The 15,763-nt window shown below is 38.5% G+C and overlaps 2 protein-coding genes across 3 annotated transcripts; one reads left to right on the top strand and one right to left on the bottom strand.

Annotated features, from left to right (window-relative positions):
- Positions 1-566: 566 nt before the first annotated feature.
- On the top strand, positions 567-4,806 carry LOC109182413 (DUF724 domain-containing protein 6). Of its 2 annotated transcripts, none has more exons than XM_019332604.1 (4): positions 567-1,229; positions 2,826-3,281; positions 4,056-4,257; positions 4,728-4,806. In XM_019332604.1, the coding sequence occupies exons 1-3, from the start codon at positions 735-737 to the stop codon at positions 4,095-4,097; spliced, it is 993 nt and encodes a 330-aa protein (XP_019188149.1). In that variant the 5' UTR covers positions 567-734; the 3' UTR covers positions 4,098-4,257; positions 4,728-4,806. The 2 variants fall into 2 exon arrangements, with proteins under 2 accessions (XP_019188149.1, XP_019188148.1); XM_019332603.1 differs by having other exon boundaries at positions 4,056-4,264; positions 4,695-4,806.
- Positions 4,807-13,020: 8,214 nt separating this feature from the next.
- On the bottom strand, positions 13,021-13,932 carry LOC109182414. The gene has a single exon (XM_019332605.1). It carries the CDS (start codon positions 13,827-13,829, stop codon positions 13,308-13,310), a length of 522 nt encoding a protein of 173 aa, XP_019188150.1. The 5' UTR covers positions 13,830-13,932; the 3' UTR covers positions 13,021-13,307.
- Positions 13,933-15,763: the final 1,831 nt, after the last annotated feature.

Below are 15,763 nucleotides of genomic sequence, written 5' to 3'. Positions count from 1 at the left end.
TGTTAAACATGAGACTTATTTTTTTGTTTTTTTTTTTTTTTTTTTTTTTACAAATGACTAAATGAGTTGGCACACTATATTTTTTATTTTTATTTTTCAAAAGATTCCTAATTTACTACTAGAGTCCTTTGTCTTCTTAGGGTGTGTTTGGGAAGTAGGAAAATGTTTTATTTTTCAGAAAGCATTTTCTTTTTTCGTATTTGTTGCATTCTAAAAAACTATCTTGGTGTATTTGGTTTATTTTCTGAAAAATTTCCTCTATTTTCATTGATCACAACCCTATTTTTCATTGCCTTTCATTTTCCTTCTCTAGCCAAACACTAGATCATTTGTTGTGTTTCCAAAACACACCCTTAATTGCAAATTTGCAATATAAACTTTACCGTAATGACATGATACATATAAATTTAGGACAAAAAAATAATACTTAGATCTGGATAGACTAAAATATTTAAATAGATTTGTACAATATTTTGAAAGAAAAAAAATTAAAAAGTAAAATAACCTATAAATGGATCAAAATGAAATTAACTCTTTTTCTTTGTCAATTCTTTATTTAATTTTTGTTAATGTTTCTTGTCCAGTTGTCCTCGGTCCTCCATTAACAACCCCAAAACCCTCCCATGAGAATTCTCCTAACTTTCCGATTTCTCATCAATGTATAAATACCTAACAATTTGAATTTCTTCATTTCTTCTGAAATCCCTAAATATCCCCTTTCCCACCGAAGTTGAATGGAAGGCTGCTTTGAAGCGCTGTTGAAAACCTACTTCACGGATGGGGCGGAGATTGAGATTAGCAGCAACGACGATGGCTTCCGCGGCGCGTGGTACGAGGGCAAGGTGGTCCACTCTGTTTCGAAGAAAGTAAAGAAGAACGACAGCAGTAGCAAGAAAGAGAACCGGGTGCAGGTGGTGGTGGAGTACGCGACGCTAATGGCGGACGATGACGACAAGCAGCCGCTACAAGAAACAGTCGACATCGTGCAGATCCGGCCGCGGCAGCCCCGGGAGCGCCGCCGGAGGTTCAACTTGAGCGAGGAAGTGGACGCCTACTGCAATGACGGATGGTGGGAGGGCATCGTGATGAGGGTTCTGGATGGCCGGAAGTACTCCGTTTTCTTCAGGGCAAGCAAGGAACAGCTGGATTTCGCGGAGTCTGCGCTCCGTCTCCACCGCGAGTGGGCAGATGGCGACTGGGTCCCGCCCTTGGAACATGAAAATGATCAGGTCTGGATCTAAATATCTTTTTTATGTGTTTACTTTTACGTATTTATGTGTCTATATCGGAATAAAATTGTCTGAGATGATGGACTGCTAACTACCTATGCCTTCTAATAAACCTTTGGCCAATCTGCTGATGATTCTTTAAATAGAACTGTGAATAAATATTTTTTTGATTGATTATCAATACTGTACAAAAGAATATATATTTACAATCTAAGGAACCTATTTGAGAAGACATGACTCTTTATAGAAGAGACATGTTGTTTTCCAACACTCCCCCTCAAGCTGGAGCATATAGGTTATATATATGCGTTGAGCTTGTTAGAAATATATTTTATTCTAGGACCTCTAAGTGACTTGGTAAGGATATCTGCCAATTGATCACTGGAGTTAACATGGCTTGTAGTAATCTTTTCCGTGATGAAGTGACATTCAATTTCAATGTGTTTGGTTCGTTCATGAAAGATTGGATTCATAGCAATATGTAGAGCTGCTTGGTCGTCGCATATCAATGTCATTTTTGTAAGATCACAATATTGTAGTTCTTGAAGTAAGTGTTTTAGCCATATGAGCTCACATGTAGCAAGCCATAGCACGATATTCAGCTTCTGCACTAGATCTGGCTACCACATCTTGCTTCTTGCTTCCACGAAATCAATTTACCCCAATGAGAATACAATATCCAGACGTGAAGCGTCTGTCAAATGGCAAACCTGCCCAATCAGCATCAGAGTATCCAATGATCTGAGTATGACCTTTATCTTCATAAAGCCTTTGGCCTGGTGCCTTCTTGATATATCTCAAAACTCGAATAGCAGCATCCCAATGATTAGCACAAGGAGTTTCTAAAAACTGACTTAATACACTTAGTGCAAAGGAGATATATGGGCGTGTGATTGTGAGATAATTCAATTTCCGAATAAGCCCCCTGTAACTTTCTAGTTTGGATAGTGTCTCCCCCTGATTGGGAAGCAGTTTGACATTTGGATCCATAGGGAGATCTGTGCCAGAGAAGAGAAGGTCACCGTTTTGCGGCGGCACGTGCGGTGGCTGCTGGTGGTGGAAATTTCGGCGAAGGGTCGCGACGTTGTTCTGAGTAAGGTTGTGGTGTTGGTCTCTTCAAACAACAGCCAGAAGTGCGTCGGAATGAGATGGGCAGTTGCGTATAGGCCGGAAAAATGGAGTTTCGTTTTAGGGTACGAAAACAAACGAATCTAGTCTGATACCATTTGAATAAATATACTTGAGAACTGTATTTTTTTGATTGGTTATCAATACTGTACAGATGAATATATATATATATATACACACACAAACACAATCTAAGGAACCTATTTGAGAAGACATGACTCTTTATAGAAGAGACATGTTTTCCAACAGGTCTATGTTCTTGTGTCTTTAAAAGTGGACTGTGGACCTATAAGGAGATAGCATTTGACTATTTGTGCATGTAATGATATTTTAGATTATCCAAGTTTCTACCTATTCTATTGTTAGACCACCTGCTACTCATTTTCCTTTGCTTTTCTTATGTTCTTTGATCTTATTCATTTTGGATGAAAGGTCTGGCTAGATGTTGATTTCAAACTTCCAATGCAGAAAATAGTAACTCCAACAGTGAAGAAGCTTAGCAATGATATCGGTCAAGAAATTTTCCATCAAGGAATGAAAGTTGAAGTTAGCAGTGATGAAGAGGGTTTTAAAGGTGCTTGGTTCGCTGCAACTGTTGTAAAACAATTAGATAGCGGTAATTATGTGATAGAGTATCAGAACCTAAGGAATGATGACGACACAGAGTTTTTGCAAGAAGAGGCTGATCATTTGCATATACGGCCATGCCCTCCTGATATTGAAAGAGTTAATAGTTTCAAAGTTCAAGAGAAAGTTGATGCCCTGTATAATGATGGATGGTGGGTGGGGGTGATTTCTAAAGTTCTTAAAGGCAAAAAATACGTTGTGCACTTCAGCAATACAAATGAGTTATTGGAGTTTAAGCATGTTGATGTGAGGCCACACCAGGATTGGATTGATGGAAAATGGATTACGGCTTCCAAGGTAAGATTGTTTGGTTCTTTATATCCTGAAGCATTTGTTTATCTGATCAATTTCATTTTCCCTATAATTTGAATTTTCAGGTGGTTATAATGTATCTATGCATCTATTTGGTTATAAGTATGCATGAATAAAACATCATTTTGTGCATTAACTTCATGGAATTTATAAAGGGCACAATTAAAACTTGTCATATGATGAATTTCCACATATTTATATAATATATCCAAGATGTGCTCTACCCCTTACCTATTCAGAGAGGGGTTGACCTACTTGAGACTTCATTTTCCAACTTTCCCTTTTAGTGGACTAGCACCTTTATGTAGAACTATAAAGCTAGTGCCTAATACAGTGTCAAACATAATAAGATTGGGGTTAACCCTAGCCAAGATGGCAAGAGATCCACACTTGTAACCACAAAGTCATGAGTTTGAATCCTTGCCCCCTTGGTTTGAGCCGGTCAGCTATGGGTAACCTAGACTGGCTTACTTGTAGTCTTTTGCCAGTCAGCTATGGAACCTAGGCTGGTTTACTTCCATAAAGGGTTGTGGGGTTTCCCTCGTCATCCAAAACATAGCAAGATTTCTGAGTTGTGTGATGTGATGATGTCCGAGTTGTGCTAAGAAATATATTTTCTGCATTTCTTTCATTCTTTTGATTTCATCATCTCAAGATTGTGAATTAGGAGATACTATCTTTGATTATAAACTTTTAACATTCAAAATCACATTATGCTACTCAAAATTGAGCATTGGTCTAACTCCTTGATCTTGCCAGGCTAAACAATTGTCCTCGAGGACCAGCAAATCGAAGAGTTAATGGATGAGTTCACCTGACTTAGTGTTTGTACATCTTTGATGTGTATCAGTGTATGTTACTGGAGTTATGATGTTGTGTAGGAGTCTATCTATGTTCATTAGTATACTATGGAGAGTGATTTAGTAGGAATTGGGTGAAAATGTGAGTTTCAGAAAAAGCAGTTACCAGTAGGGGTGTAAATGAGCCGAGCAGCTTCAAAGCTCGGCTCGAGCTCGGTCAAAATTGAGCTCGAGTCGAGCCTAGATATTCTAGGCTCGTGGCTCTTCGAGCCGCTCGCGAGCCATATAATATGTAATATATATAATACATAATATAATATAATAATAATATATAAAAATAACAATTAGAAATTAAAATTTTAAACTTAAAATCCCTAAAAGATTTCTATTATTTATGTATGGATAAAATAAAGTAGTTTGAATTTTAAATCAAAAGTATTAAATAGGTCAAATTCAATGTCAAAATCGAGCTCAAACTCGAGCTCAAGATCGATATCGAGTTCGAACTCGATCAATCGAGCTGCTCGAGCCGAGCTCAAGCTCGAACTTGAACCGAGCCTTCATTAACGAGCTCGGCTCGGCTCGTTTACACCCCTAGTTACCAGCCTCATTTTCCCAAACTGTAAAATAGGTTACAGAGAGGCTAGAAGGAGAACAACTTCAATATTTTCAATTTCATCTTCGGTACTTTCTTCTTTATCATTGTGAAATTTTACTTCACATTAGGATTAGGGATTGTGATTTTGATTCTCAGTTAACCTTCTCCTCTTTCTTTCGGTGTTGCAGAGCGCTTGTTGTGCCTTATCATCAATAATAAAATCATATCTAATACTTTTTAACTTTCTTTCTAATTTATTTTCAACTTCAATTATTTTTTTAATGTATAAAAGAGATATCATTAAAAAGATTTAATTGAATTTTTTAAATGACATTTATATTGATTTTTTTCAATTATTTTAATAAGTTTACAAATTTATTAAGGCATAATTGGAGATATATATATATATATATATATATATATATATATATATATATATATATTTTTTTTTTTTTTATTTATACAAAAAGATTATAATAATCTGGTCAACTGTGTTATTCAATTTTTCTTAATGCTTAATTTAGTGTTAGTATGTATAAATTTTACACATTTAAAAATATATTAAAAGTATTATTAAATATAAAAAAAATTCAAAATTATGAGAAAAAGTTGACAAAAATATGTAAAGAAAAAAAAATTAACCAATCAATTGTAAACAAAGGAAGAATTAGTTTGGATTGGTTCAAAAATCAGTTTAAATAATTCAAGCCAACGCGAGTTTAACTCACTAATTTAGTAGATTGTATTTGAGAGAAAAAGTTTAAATGATTCAATTTTTGAATTTTTGTTTTTTAATTCTAATTTACAATACGTATATATAGACATTCTCTATTCCTTTCTCACACATATATGATATATCTATCATAACGGGTAGACCTATCCAAAGCACCAGCCTTTATGATAAGATGGTGACAGGGACGGAGGGAGAGCGGGCAGGGGGCGGCTGCCCCCCTCACCCCACCTCCACCCCATATATAGTATTTGTATGTATATATGTATATATAGTACATGTTTTAGTATTAGTATAAAAAAACTATAAAATGTTAATAAGAAGTGAGTTAGTGTATGTGGTAGAGCACATCTTTGGGAATAATGAGGTTAAGGGTTCAATCTTAGCATCAACATAGTTTTACAATTCTTTTTTAATATTACACACACACTCTATAATAAGATGTGTAATTTTTAATGTGTTTTCTATTCAAATTATTTTATTAATTATGTTTCATATTTTGTTATATATGAATATTTTTATAAAGTTTCGATGTGTTTTATTTTTCGTCCATATCCAACAATATTTACAATTATATTTCTTAGGTAGTTTATTTATTTATTTTTAAATTATCTCTTTTGTTTTAATGTTTCGCCTTTTCTGAAAAAATTTTCTGAATCCGTCTGTACCGTTTCGCCCCCCTCTCAACCGAATTTCTGGCTCCATCCCTGGATGGTGATGTGCCTTTAAATTTGAAGTTCAAACATGTCTTATAGTATATAAAATATTGTACATAGCATATTTTGTGGACAAAATGTAAGATTTTCCTATATAATATATGTTATATATTAAGGCATTAATCATGTTTGGTACAAGTTGACTAGACTTATTTAGTTTTGTTAGACTGAATAATTAGAAGTTATTAGATAGTAATGTGCCTAATATAAAGATTATATTGATGTGATATAGGATATATAGTATATAGCAATTAAAGTTACGGTACTCATATACTGCTTAGAGGAATCTCAATACATCATCTAAGATTCTAATGTTATGAGTCAAATATGAGATCAGATAATACAACTTCCTTTTTCACTACTACGAGATTAACTAAGTTTCTTGTATACTTTATTTAAACGTTAGACTGCATCAATATCTAACACAAAATGCCTTCACTCCGTTAAATAATCAAATGTTGTCGTACTATTAACTCCATTTAATGCACGTTTACGGCATGCAAATCACATCCTCCCTGTATCTTAATTGCTATCCAGTATTCTATTCATTTTTTTGAGTACTATTGAGTATTGACCTTTCAAAATTCAAATAAATGTTTTCAACTTCAATTCGAAAAATCCTGTTGATGTATGGTTATCTTATCATCATCCTATATATATAATTCTAAAATTCAAAATTAATATATGTTTTTTTTTTTAAAAGAAATGAATATATGTTTGTTCCTATAAGACGTAAAATATGAGTAATAATGTGAAATTAATTAAAGATATTGTATGCCATAAGATAAGACGTATTCTACCTTCATGTTATTTTTACCCCTCCAAATATTCTCTGACTTTTAAAGGTGAACTCTACTTCCACATTATCAAATTTACAATTTTTTTACTATTTCCATTACATCTCTATAATATTTTATCATTTTTAAAAGTAGACCCACTTTCAAATGACATTACACTATAATAATAAATAATTATAAAAGACAAAACGCTACCAACGCCACAGCTTGAAAGCTTAATTTCAAGCCAAACTGGCACCCTAAACCCTTTTAATTTTTTTTTTTTAAAAAAATATTCATGTCATCTTGAAAGAGGAAAATTTGAAGGGACAAATTGAAAAATACTACTACTACTCCCAACTTTACTTCTTTTGATGATGACATTTTCATTGGGACTCACGAGATGAAGATAACAAATCATCAATTGAGAAATAAAAGTGAAGGAGTAGAAATAAAGAATATATGAAGATAACAAATCATCAATATAGGGACACCACGTTTGATTTTGTATAAGAGCATTGAATTCATGGTCCATAGCCTCACGAGTCACGTCATTCTGGATGTTTTACTGCCTGAGTGTAACAAATGGGATATGGGGACAAACCTGAGCACTCAAAGTTGTGGGTGATGCCTGAGACCTACTACGAGTCTCCATTGTGTGGGTCCGAGCGGTAGATTTTACTGACTTTCCTCGCGGACGCACCTTGTGTCGAGTAGTAAGAGAAGTTGGCGCCGCATCCTGCTGCTTAGCGGGCTGCCCCTGCCCGTGAGTAGCACCCGCGGGATACAAAGATCCATGACATCATGTCAGTGTGCTATAGAATCGATTCTGCCCATGGAGTATTTGAGGAGTCTGTGGTGTCTACAAAACATTCTTAGTAGCAAAAGGTAAAATAGCTTCATCAAACCGCACATTACTGCACACATAAACCTTATTAGTTTGCAAGTCCATGCACTTATAACCCCGGAATGACTCAGGATAACCTAGAAAAACACACGGAAAAGACTTGTAGGACATTTTATGACGGTAATATGCCCGTAAATAAGGATAACATAGACACCCAAAGACACGAAGGAAAGAATAGGATGGAGGGGATTTATGCAAAACTAAGTGATGACTGGAGTTATCTAACATAGTAGATGACATTCTATTAATCGATTAAATACACAGCAGTCTCAAAAGCAAAATCTCAAAATTTATACGGAACGGAGGCGCGAGCCATCAGAGTTAAACCTGTTTCAACTATGTGTCTATGTTTTCTTTCGACATGACCATTTTGTTCATGAGTGTAGGCACATGATTGTCTATGATTAATTCCTAACTGAACAAAAGAATGATGTAGTTTCTTATATTCAGTCCCTAGATCAAATTGAAAATGGATTTAATTTTTCTATTGAAGGAACGCTCGACCATAATACCAAACTTATCAAAGATGACATAAAGATCATATTTTAATTTCATGGGATAATATCAAGTATAGCGTGAGTGATCATCCACGAAAATAACAAAGTAACGATAGCCATCAGTGGATAATAAAGGAGTTGATCCTAAATATCTGTGTATATTAAATCAAGAATATTGAAACTAGATGACTCGACACATGGTAGTGGGAATCGGGCAGATTTCCCTAACTGACATGCATTACATAGATTCGAATTACAACGAATAGAATTAATATAATCGACCTACTAACCGAACAAGATTGAAGAATACGATGTAAGACACGATGATGTGAATATTGTATGTCATAAGATAAGACGTACTCTACCTTCATGTTATCTTTACCCCTGCAAATACACTCTCACTTTTAAAGGTGATTTTTTTTTTTTTTTTTTTTTTTTTTTTTTTTTACATCGGGTAGAAGGGTTGAGCCCGAAAGATTACATGCGCCTGGGAAACGTTGCTCCCAGTTTATATTGTCTAACTAAAGAATCAACACTCGAAGGCGCTTCGGCGATGACTCAGAAGCCAATCTGATGGTCAAGCGCCGCCTTTGCCAGATGATCTGCCACTTGGTTACCTTCTCTTAACACATGCACAAACTCAACCTTCTGGAAGAAGGTGATCAAGTTTAAACATCTCCAGATAACATTGCATTCTGCTTCGTCTCCTCCATTAGCCCTGCCTAGCTTATCAATCAGGCTTTTGGAGTCGCATTCAACCACGAGGTTGGAAACCCCACAAACTTTCGCCACGTGAAAACCATGGTAAATCCCCCATGCCTCTGCTTCCAGCGGTTGGCACCGGCCAATGTTTGCCGTGAAACCCCGTATCCAGTCTCCATACTCATCTCTGATCAAACCTCCGCAGCCTGCCATGCCATTCTTGTTACAGCTGCCATCCACGTTAAGCTTCAGCCATCCGCTCGGTGGCTTCGTCCAGCCAATATGTGCGATTGTTTGCAGGTTTCGCCCGATCTCAGGATTTAAGCATTTCTCGAACGCGGCCTTCACCTCCACGTCGTACATCGTGAGCCACTCTAACTTGCTAGCCAATGGCAAGTGTTTTTTATTAAACACTCCTTCGTTTCTCCATCGCCAAATCCACCAAAGGCGAGCACAGAACATCGACGGCCAGTTGTCATTGAAACCTAGCCTTACTTCTCCCTTGATGTTGACTAAGAGCCATTGCCTCCAAGTCAAAGTTGACAGGTGACTGAGAGTTCTTCTAGGCAACGTGGAATTCCAAACCGCCTTCGCTGTTGGGCAATCTCTGAAGAGGTGGTCTAAGTTCTCCACCTGAACTGCGCAAAAAAAAAAAACAAAAAACAGAAAGGGTCATTAGTTAGGTGTCGCTTGGTTCGTTCTGCAGAGCCTAGCCGGCACGCGTATCCGCCATATTGTCTGCCAGTCCTCATCTTCACTGTTATTAGGACCTTTCACGAGTGTGCTGTACATAGATCGGATCGAGAACTTCCCGCTCAGGTCAAGTTCCTAGCCTATTCTATCTTCCACACTGTCCGTAGTTAGAACATATCCAGCTAGCTTCTCCTTTGCGTCAACCGGAAGAGCATTCGCCAACGCTTCCCACTTCCAGCCTCGAGCCTCATCCCAATATTCCCTTACCGTCGCATAGAGCTCGGGCAGGGGGAGCGGTACTCGGAGTCGGCTGTAAAGCGGTTCCGGACTAAGCCACTTATCCATCCAGAACTTTGTGGTATTTCCACTTCGGATGGTGCATGTCAAGCCTTTCTCCATTATTGGCCAGGCTTGTGATATTCCCCTCCAAGCATTAGAGATCCTTCGTCGGCTTTGTTGGGCCCCATGTAAGTCTCCTGATTTCCTATACTTTGAGTTAATTGTCCGAGCCCAAAGAGTGTCAGCTTCCGTAAGCAAACGCCACCCTAGCTTGGCCATGTAGGCCGTATTCATCTCACCTAGTCGTTTAAGCCCCACCCGCCTTCGTCTTTTGTTGTCGTAACCAAGTCCCAATTCGCGAGGCTCATCTTGTTTTCTATTCCATTGCTACCCCATATGAATTTCCTTGTCCGTTTTTCAATCTCGAGACAGAGGCTTTTCGGTAGTAGTGTTGTCTGCATAATATATGCCGGGATGGCATTTAAAACTGACTTTGCGAGCACAACCCGTACCGCGAGAGACAAGGTCTTTGCTTTCCAACCCTCGAGCCTGTTAGAAATCCTGTTGAGCAGGTCCGCATGTGTTGCGCAGGTTACCCGCCCATGGATGGTTGGGACGCCCAAATATTTGCCCAGGTCCGTTGTGGGGGCTATGCCAAGATTGTGTGAGATTTCCTCCTTCAAAGCTGTGTCCGTGTTTTTTGAAAAAAACACCTGAGACTTGTCCAAACTAATCTTCTGTCCCGAGGCCGTGCAAAATCGGTCCAAGCATGCTTTTACCATGTCTACTTGACCCGACGTTGCCTCCGTGAACAAGATCATGTCATCTGCAAAACAAAGATGAGTTAGAGTTGGTCCATCACTGGCTAGTTTAATACTTTTCCACGCCTTGCGATCTATTTCCGAGATAATCAGCTGGCTCAGCCTTTCCATGCATAGAACAAAGATCGCAGGAGACATGGAGTCGCCTTGCCGAATTCCACGCTTCATATGGAAGGGCGGCAGCCTTTCCCCATTCCAGATGATCGGCAACTTTGGGGTCTGAATGCACGTCATCATGAGCTCTTTGATTCTGCCTGTGAAACCCGCTTGTTCAAGGGTGTCCTGGATAAAGGGCCAGGAAAGCCGATCATACGCTTTCTCCAAATCTAATTTGATTGCCATGTAACCTTTACCCCCTTTTTTTTCCCGCATGGTGTGCATCACCTCTTGGAAAATGAGGATGTTGTCCGTTATCTGTAGCCCCGGGACAAAGGAACTCTGAAAAGGCCCCACAATCTTTGGCAGGATACGCTTGAGCCTGTTTGTGATAATCTTGGTCACAATCTTGTAGCTTACATTGCAAAGACTTATCGGACGGAATTGCTTAATGCGTTCTGGTGCCCCCACCTTGGGGATAAGGGCAATAAGGGTATCATTAATACCGTCAGGTAGGGATCCCGTTGAGAAGGCTTGGCTAACCAGCTTAAAAATGCCATCACCTGTCTTGTCCCACGTACGCTGATAGAATCCCGCTTGAAAACCATCCGGTTCCGGTGCCTTGTAGGGTTTCATGTCCTTCAGCGCTGTGTGCACCTCGTCTTTAGAAACGGGCCTGTTAAAAATATTCCAGTCAAGATCAATCAAACTTGGGAAATTAGCAAACATGGGTTCTGCCGGTGGGTCCGTCACATCTGCATCAAAGAGAGTTAAATAAAACTGGCGCACATGGTTCTGCAAATCCATCCCGTCTGTTAGCCACTCTCCTTGGTCGTCCATGAGCGTTTGAACGGAGGCCCGAGACTTGCGTACTGTTGCTGCAGCATAGTAGTAGGCCGTATTTCTATCCCCCGAGTGGATCCAATCTTCGCGCGATTTCTGATACCAAAGGAGCTCTTCTTGCTCCAGGGTTGATTCTAACTCGTCCCTAAGCTTCAGCTCTAACTTTGTAAGACCCTTATAAAAGTTTTCTGCAAGGACCCTCTGAATGACCCCAATTCGGGAATTGAGAATTCGCTTTCTTTTAAAGATGTTGCCGAAAGAGTTCCTGTTCCATTCAGATAACGCTGCAGCCAGCGCTTTTGAGTTGTCCACTATGTTTTGATTAGAATCCCATGTATTGTCCACAACATCGTGGATGTCTTCCCGGGTAAACCATGCCGCCTGAAAAACAAACGGCGCTATTGGTCTACTAAGCCTTTTGCCTTTGATCTGTACAAGGATGGGTGCATGATCAGATGCAAGTCGTGCAAGGTGCGTAACAGTCGCCTCTGGAAACATGGTACGCCAATCCAAGTTACACATCGCCCGATTTAACTGGGCACCTTTGATGTTATCACTGTTACCATTTTTAACCCAAGTAAGGCTAGGTCCTGAGAAGCCCATATCAATTAGACCTTCATCTTGAATCCAGCCTGAGAAATTCGAACTTCTGTGGGCCGAGAAAGATGAGTAATTCTTCGTTTCATTTCTTGTCCGGGCGGCATTGAAATCGCCAGCAATCATCCAAGGCCCATAGCAGCCCCGCGCCGATTGCCTGAGGTCATTCCAAAGATGTCTGCGCAGGTGGTGCGTCGGGCTCCCATAGACCGCAGCTAGGTACCATGGGTCTTGACCGCTATTAGCTACCTGCACAAATTCTTTTACTATTTTCTTTACATCTCTGTATTATAATATTCTCTCATTTTCAAAAGTAGACCCACTCACAAATAACATTACAATATAATAATAAATAATAAATAATTATAAAAGACAAAAGGCTACCACATGCCACAACTTGAAAGCTAAATTTCAAGCCAAACTGGCACCCCAAACCCTTTTTAATTTTTTTTTTTTTTTTAATTCATGTCATCTTGAAAGGGGAAAAATTGAAAAATACTACTACTACTCCCAATTTTTACTTTTTTTGATGATGACATTTTTATTGAGACCCAAAATGAAGATAACAAATCATCAATTGTCATGCACATCAAGAAATAAAAGTGAATTGAAGCTAAGGGGTAGAAATAAAGAATATATGTAGAACTCAGACCGGATAAATTTAGCCTCAGATAAAAATAGCAGCTACTTCATTCATATATAAGAATTGATCAGAAGGCATAATGCTTAGTACGTACGTACGACCGGACTCCGGTCTAATATAAGTTGTAGAATGTCATACTTATCGCAACTTAAATATGAAGCTACCCTAGCTAGGACATACTTAATATATATATATATATATATATATATATATATATATATATTGAATACAATATAATCCATGATGATAAGGTTAATTAGAATTCTTTTTTCCCCAAAAGGTTGAACCCTCGACCCTATGGACGCGGCCTTAATTAAAGTTCCTTGACAGGCAAGGGTGCATTGGTGGCCAGTGTGGCCACCACCTGTTTGTCCTTGGTCTGGTCTTCTTCTTCTTCTTTTCCTTCTTCCTTGATTTGGAAGGCGGAGACGGGGAAGGTGCGGGACAAGCCGGTGGTGCTCTTGAAGTGGATCTTCCCGGTGGGGGGGTCATCGACGCTTATCTCGTTGACGGTGAGCCAGAGCATGAGCTCCTTGGCCTTCACTCCGGTGAGATTCTTGATCCGACCCGTCTCAACGTAGGCAGTGACCACAGTCCCATACTGGACCGATCTCCCGATTTGCTCGAACTTGTGGTCCGTCTTCTTCTTGGACTTGAGCCACACGAAACCCGTGTCCTTAACGTAGCCACACTCCTCCATGTCTTTCATGGGGAGTAAGCCGTTGGGTAAGCCCACTTCTTTGAGCAGGAATTTGGATTTCTCTTGGCAGATTTCGTCGCCTTTGTACAGCTCCGTTGCGCTCCTTCTTATCTCCTCTGTGATTTGAGACGACATTATTTTAATCTCTACTATGCGTGTTTTCAATTATAGATGATGAGAATATATATGAGATATGATAGATGATGATGAAAAGGAGTGGGGTGGAGATCGGAGGACCTACAATATATATATACTACGTAGTCTTGCCCTTCAGGCCGGTTTCAGCTACTTTTCCCTTCTCACACTCTTCAATTTTCTTAAATGCCCCACACCAACCCCACTTATTCGTTCTCCCTACAACTATATATGTTTCCTCACTTTTAATCCTCCACCAATTCAACCAATAAACAGGAGACTATTCTCTTCGGCATTGGCATTTGACCATGTCTACTAGGCTTGAGTTTAATTTACATTATCCTTCCAAATGCTCTGTCAGGGTGTGTGGAACCTTTGGGGTTGTTAATTCAATCGTTTGAGAGAAGAAAGAAGAAATAAACAAGAGACTAGCCCATAGGACTTAGCCTAATTGGTTTGCCGTCTAACTTAAAGTCATGACGGGAGGCAGTAATGTGATGGTTTTGGAAAGGCTCAAAGATGTTGAAAGGTCTGCATTGGATCCCTGGAAACATGTATAGGAAAAAGACTCGAGGATGTTGGAAGGTCGGGATTGGATCCCTTGTGCGCACATGAAGACTAGGATATGACTGGTGGACTGATTCCGCAACTGGATGCAAAAACGACGTCGTTTTATTAAAAGCGCGCGTCCCACTTAAAAAAAAAAAATCAGTTTCGATTCCCCTCAACAGCATTATGTTGTTCATTCATTCTAGATTTTTAGTTCATTGATTCTGGATTTTTAGTTCGTTCATTGATTCTAGATATTTAGACGTAAATCGAAACTGATATTTTTTTTTCATTCATGCTGGATATTTAGTTCATTCATTATCGATATTTAGTTCATCCATTATGGATTTTTAGTTCATTCATTCTTTATTTTTAGTTCATTCATTCTGTATTTTTAGTTCATGGATTCTGAATTTTTAGTTCATTGATTCTGGATTTTTAGTTCATTGATTCTGGATATATAGTTCAAATTATGCACAATATAATGTTGTTGTTGGGAATCGAAAATGATTTTTTTTTAATGGGACACACGTTTTTAATAAAACGATGTCGTTTTTGCCTCCATGCATGGTGCATACGGATGCACAACATAATTTACCCTCTAGTGGTGGGGTCCTATGGGCTTAAGATTAGTTCGGCGAAGTTGGATTACCTAAGTTTAAAAAATAAAATAAAACACTGCATGAAAATAAACAGGAGACTAACTGTGACAAATAGATCAAAATTAATAATTAATAATTGAAATTTATTCATTTTTTCTTCTATCCCATATACTCACTATCTGAAATCAATATTGTATATAATTCACAATTTTTAATGTTGGCAATTTGGCATATTCTATTCGAGTAAATCATTTCACACTCAATTTTAAATATCCAAAATATCTCCAGATGTTTTTTTTTAAAGAAAAAAAAAAGAGTAAAATAAAAAGGAAAAAGTGTCAAATTGGCCTCCTAAGTTACATTGATAGTGCAATTGGGTTCTTTAAGTAAAAAAAAAAAGTTTAATTGAAGTCCTCTAAACCGGTAAAATTGTTCAATTAAGTCCAAATTAACTTGTTTATCAGGTTCAATCTATGCAATGTTGACACATGCCCTTTTTATTTATTTTTTTAAACAAATCTTTTTATTTATTAAAAATTAAAAATATTATTTATTAATTAAAAAAAAAACATCCACCGACTATCCGCGCTGGACAGCCGGTGGCTGTCTTCTTCACGGACAGTTGTGGTTGTCCAGCAAAGACAGTCAGACGGCAATGGCCGTCTTCTAGATCTGGAACGAGGGCAACAACCATGGCCGCCGCCCTCGTTCCAGACGGCCATAGCTGTCTAGCCATGGCCATGACCGTCTGGATCGAGGGCGACGGCCATGGCCGTCTTCCTT

Source organism: Ipomoea nil, unplaced genomic scaffold (assembly GCF_001879475.1).
Source record: "Ipomoea nil cultivar Tokyo-kokei standard unplaced genomic scaffold, Asagao_1.1 scaffold1043, whole genome shotgun sequence".
In the NCBI taxonomy this organism is placed as follows: domain Eukaryota; kingdom Viridiplantae; phylum Streptophyta; class Magnoliopsida; order Solanales; family Convolvulaceae; genus Ipomoea; species Ipomoea nil.
This window is presented reverse-complemented; position numbering and strand designations above follow the sequence as displayed.

Bases quoted from the DNA above. Each gene is read 5' to 3' on its own strand.
- LOC109182413 (XM_019332604.1), top strand. From the start codon at position 735: ATGGAAGGCTGCTTTGAAGCGCTGTTGAAAACCTACTTCACGGATGGG. The intron at 1,230-2,825 runs GTCTGGATCTAA...CTTCCAATGCAG, and splicing joins TGGAACATGAAAATGATCAG to AAAATAGTAACTCCAACAGT. The intron at 3,282-4,055 runs GTAAGATTGTTT...TGATCTTGCCAG, and splicing joins AATGGATTACGGCTTCCAAG to GCTAAACAATTGTCCTCGAG.
- LOC109182414 (XM_019332605.1), bottom strand. From the start codon at position 13,829: ATGTCGTCTCAAATCACAGAGGAGATAAGAAGGAGCGCAACGGAGCTG.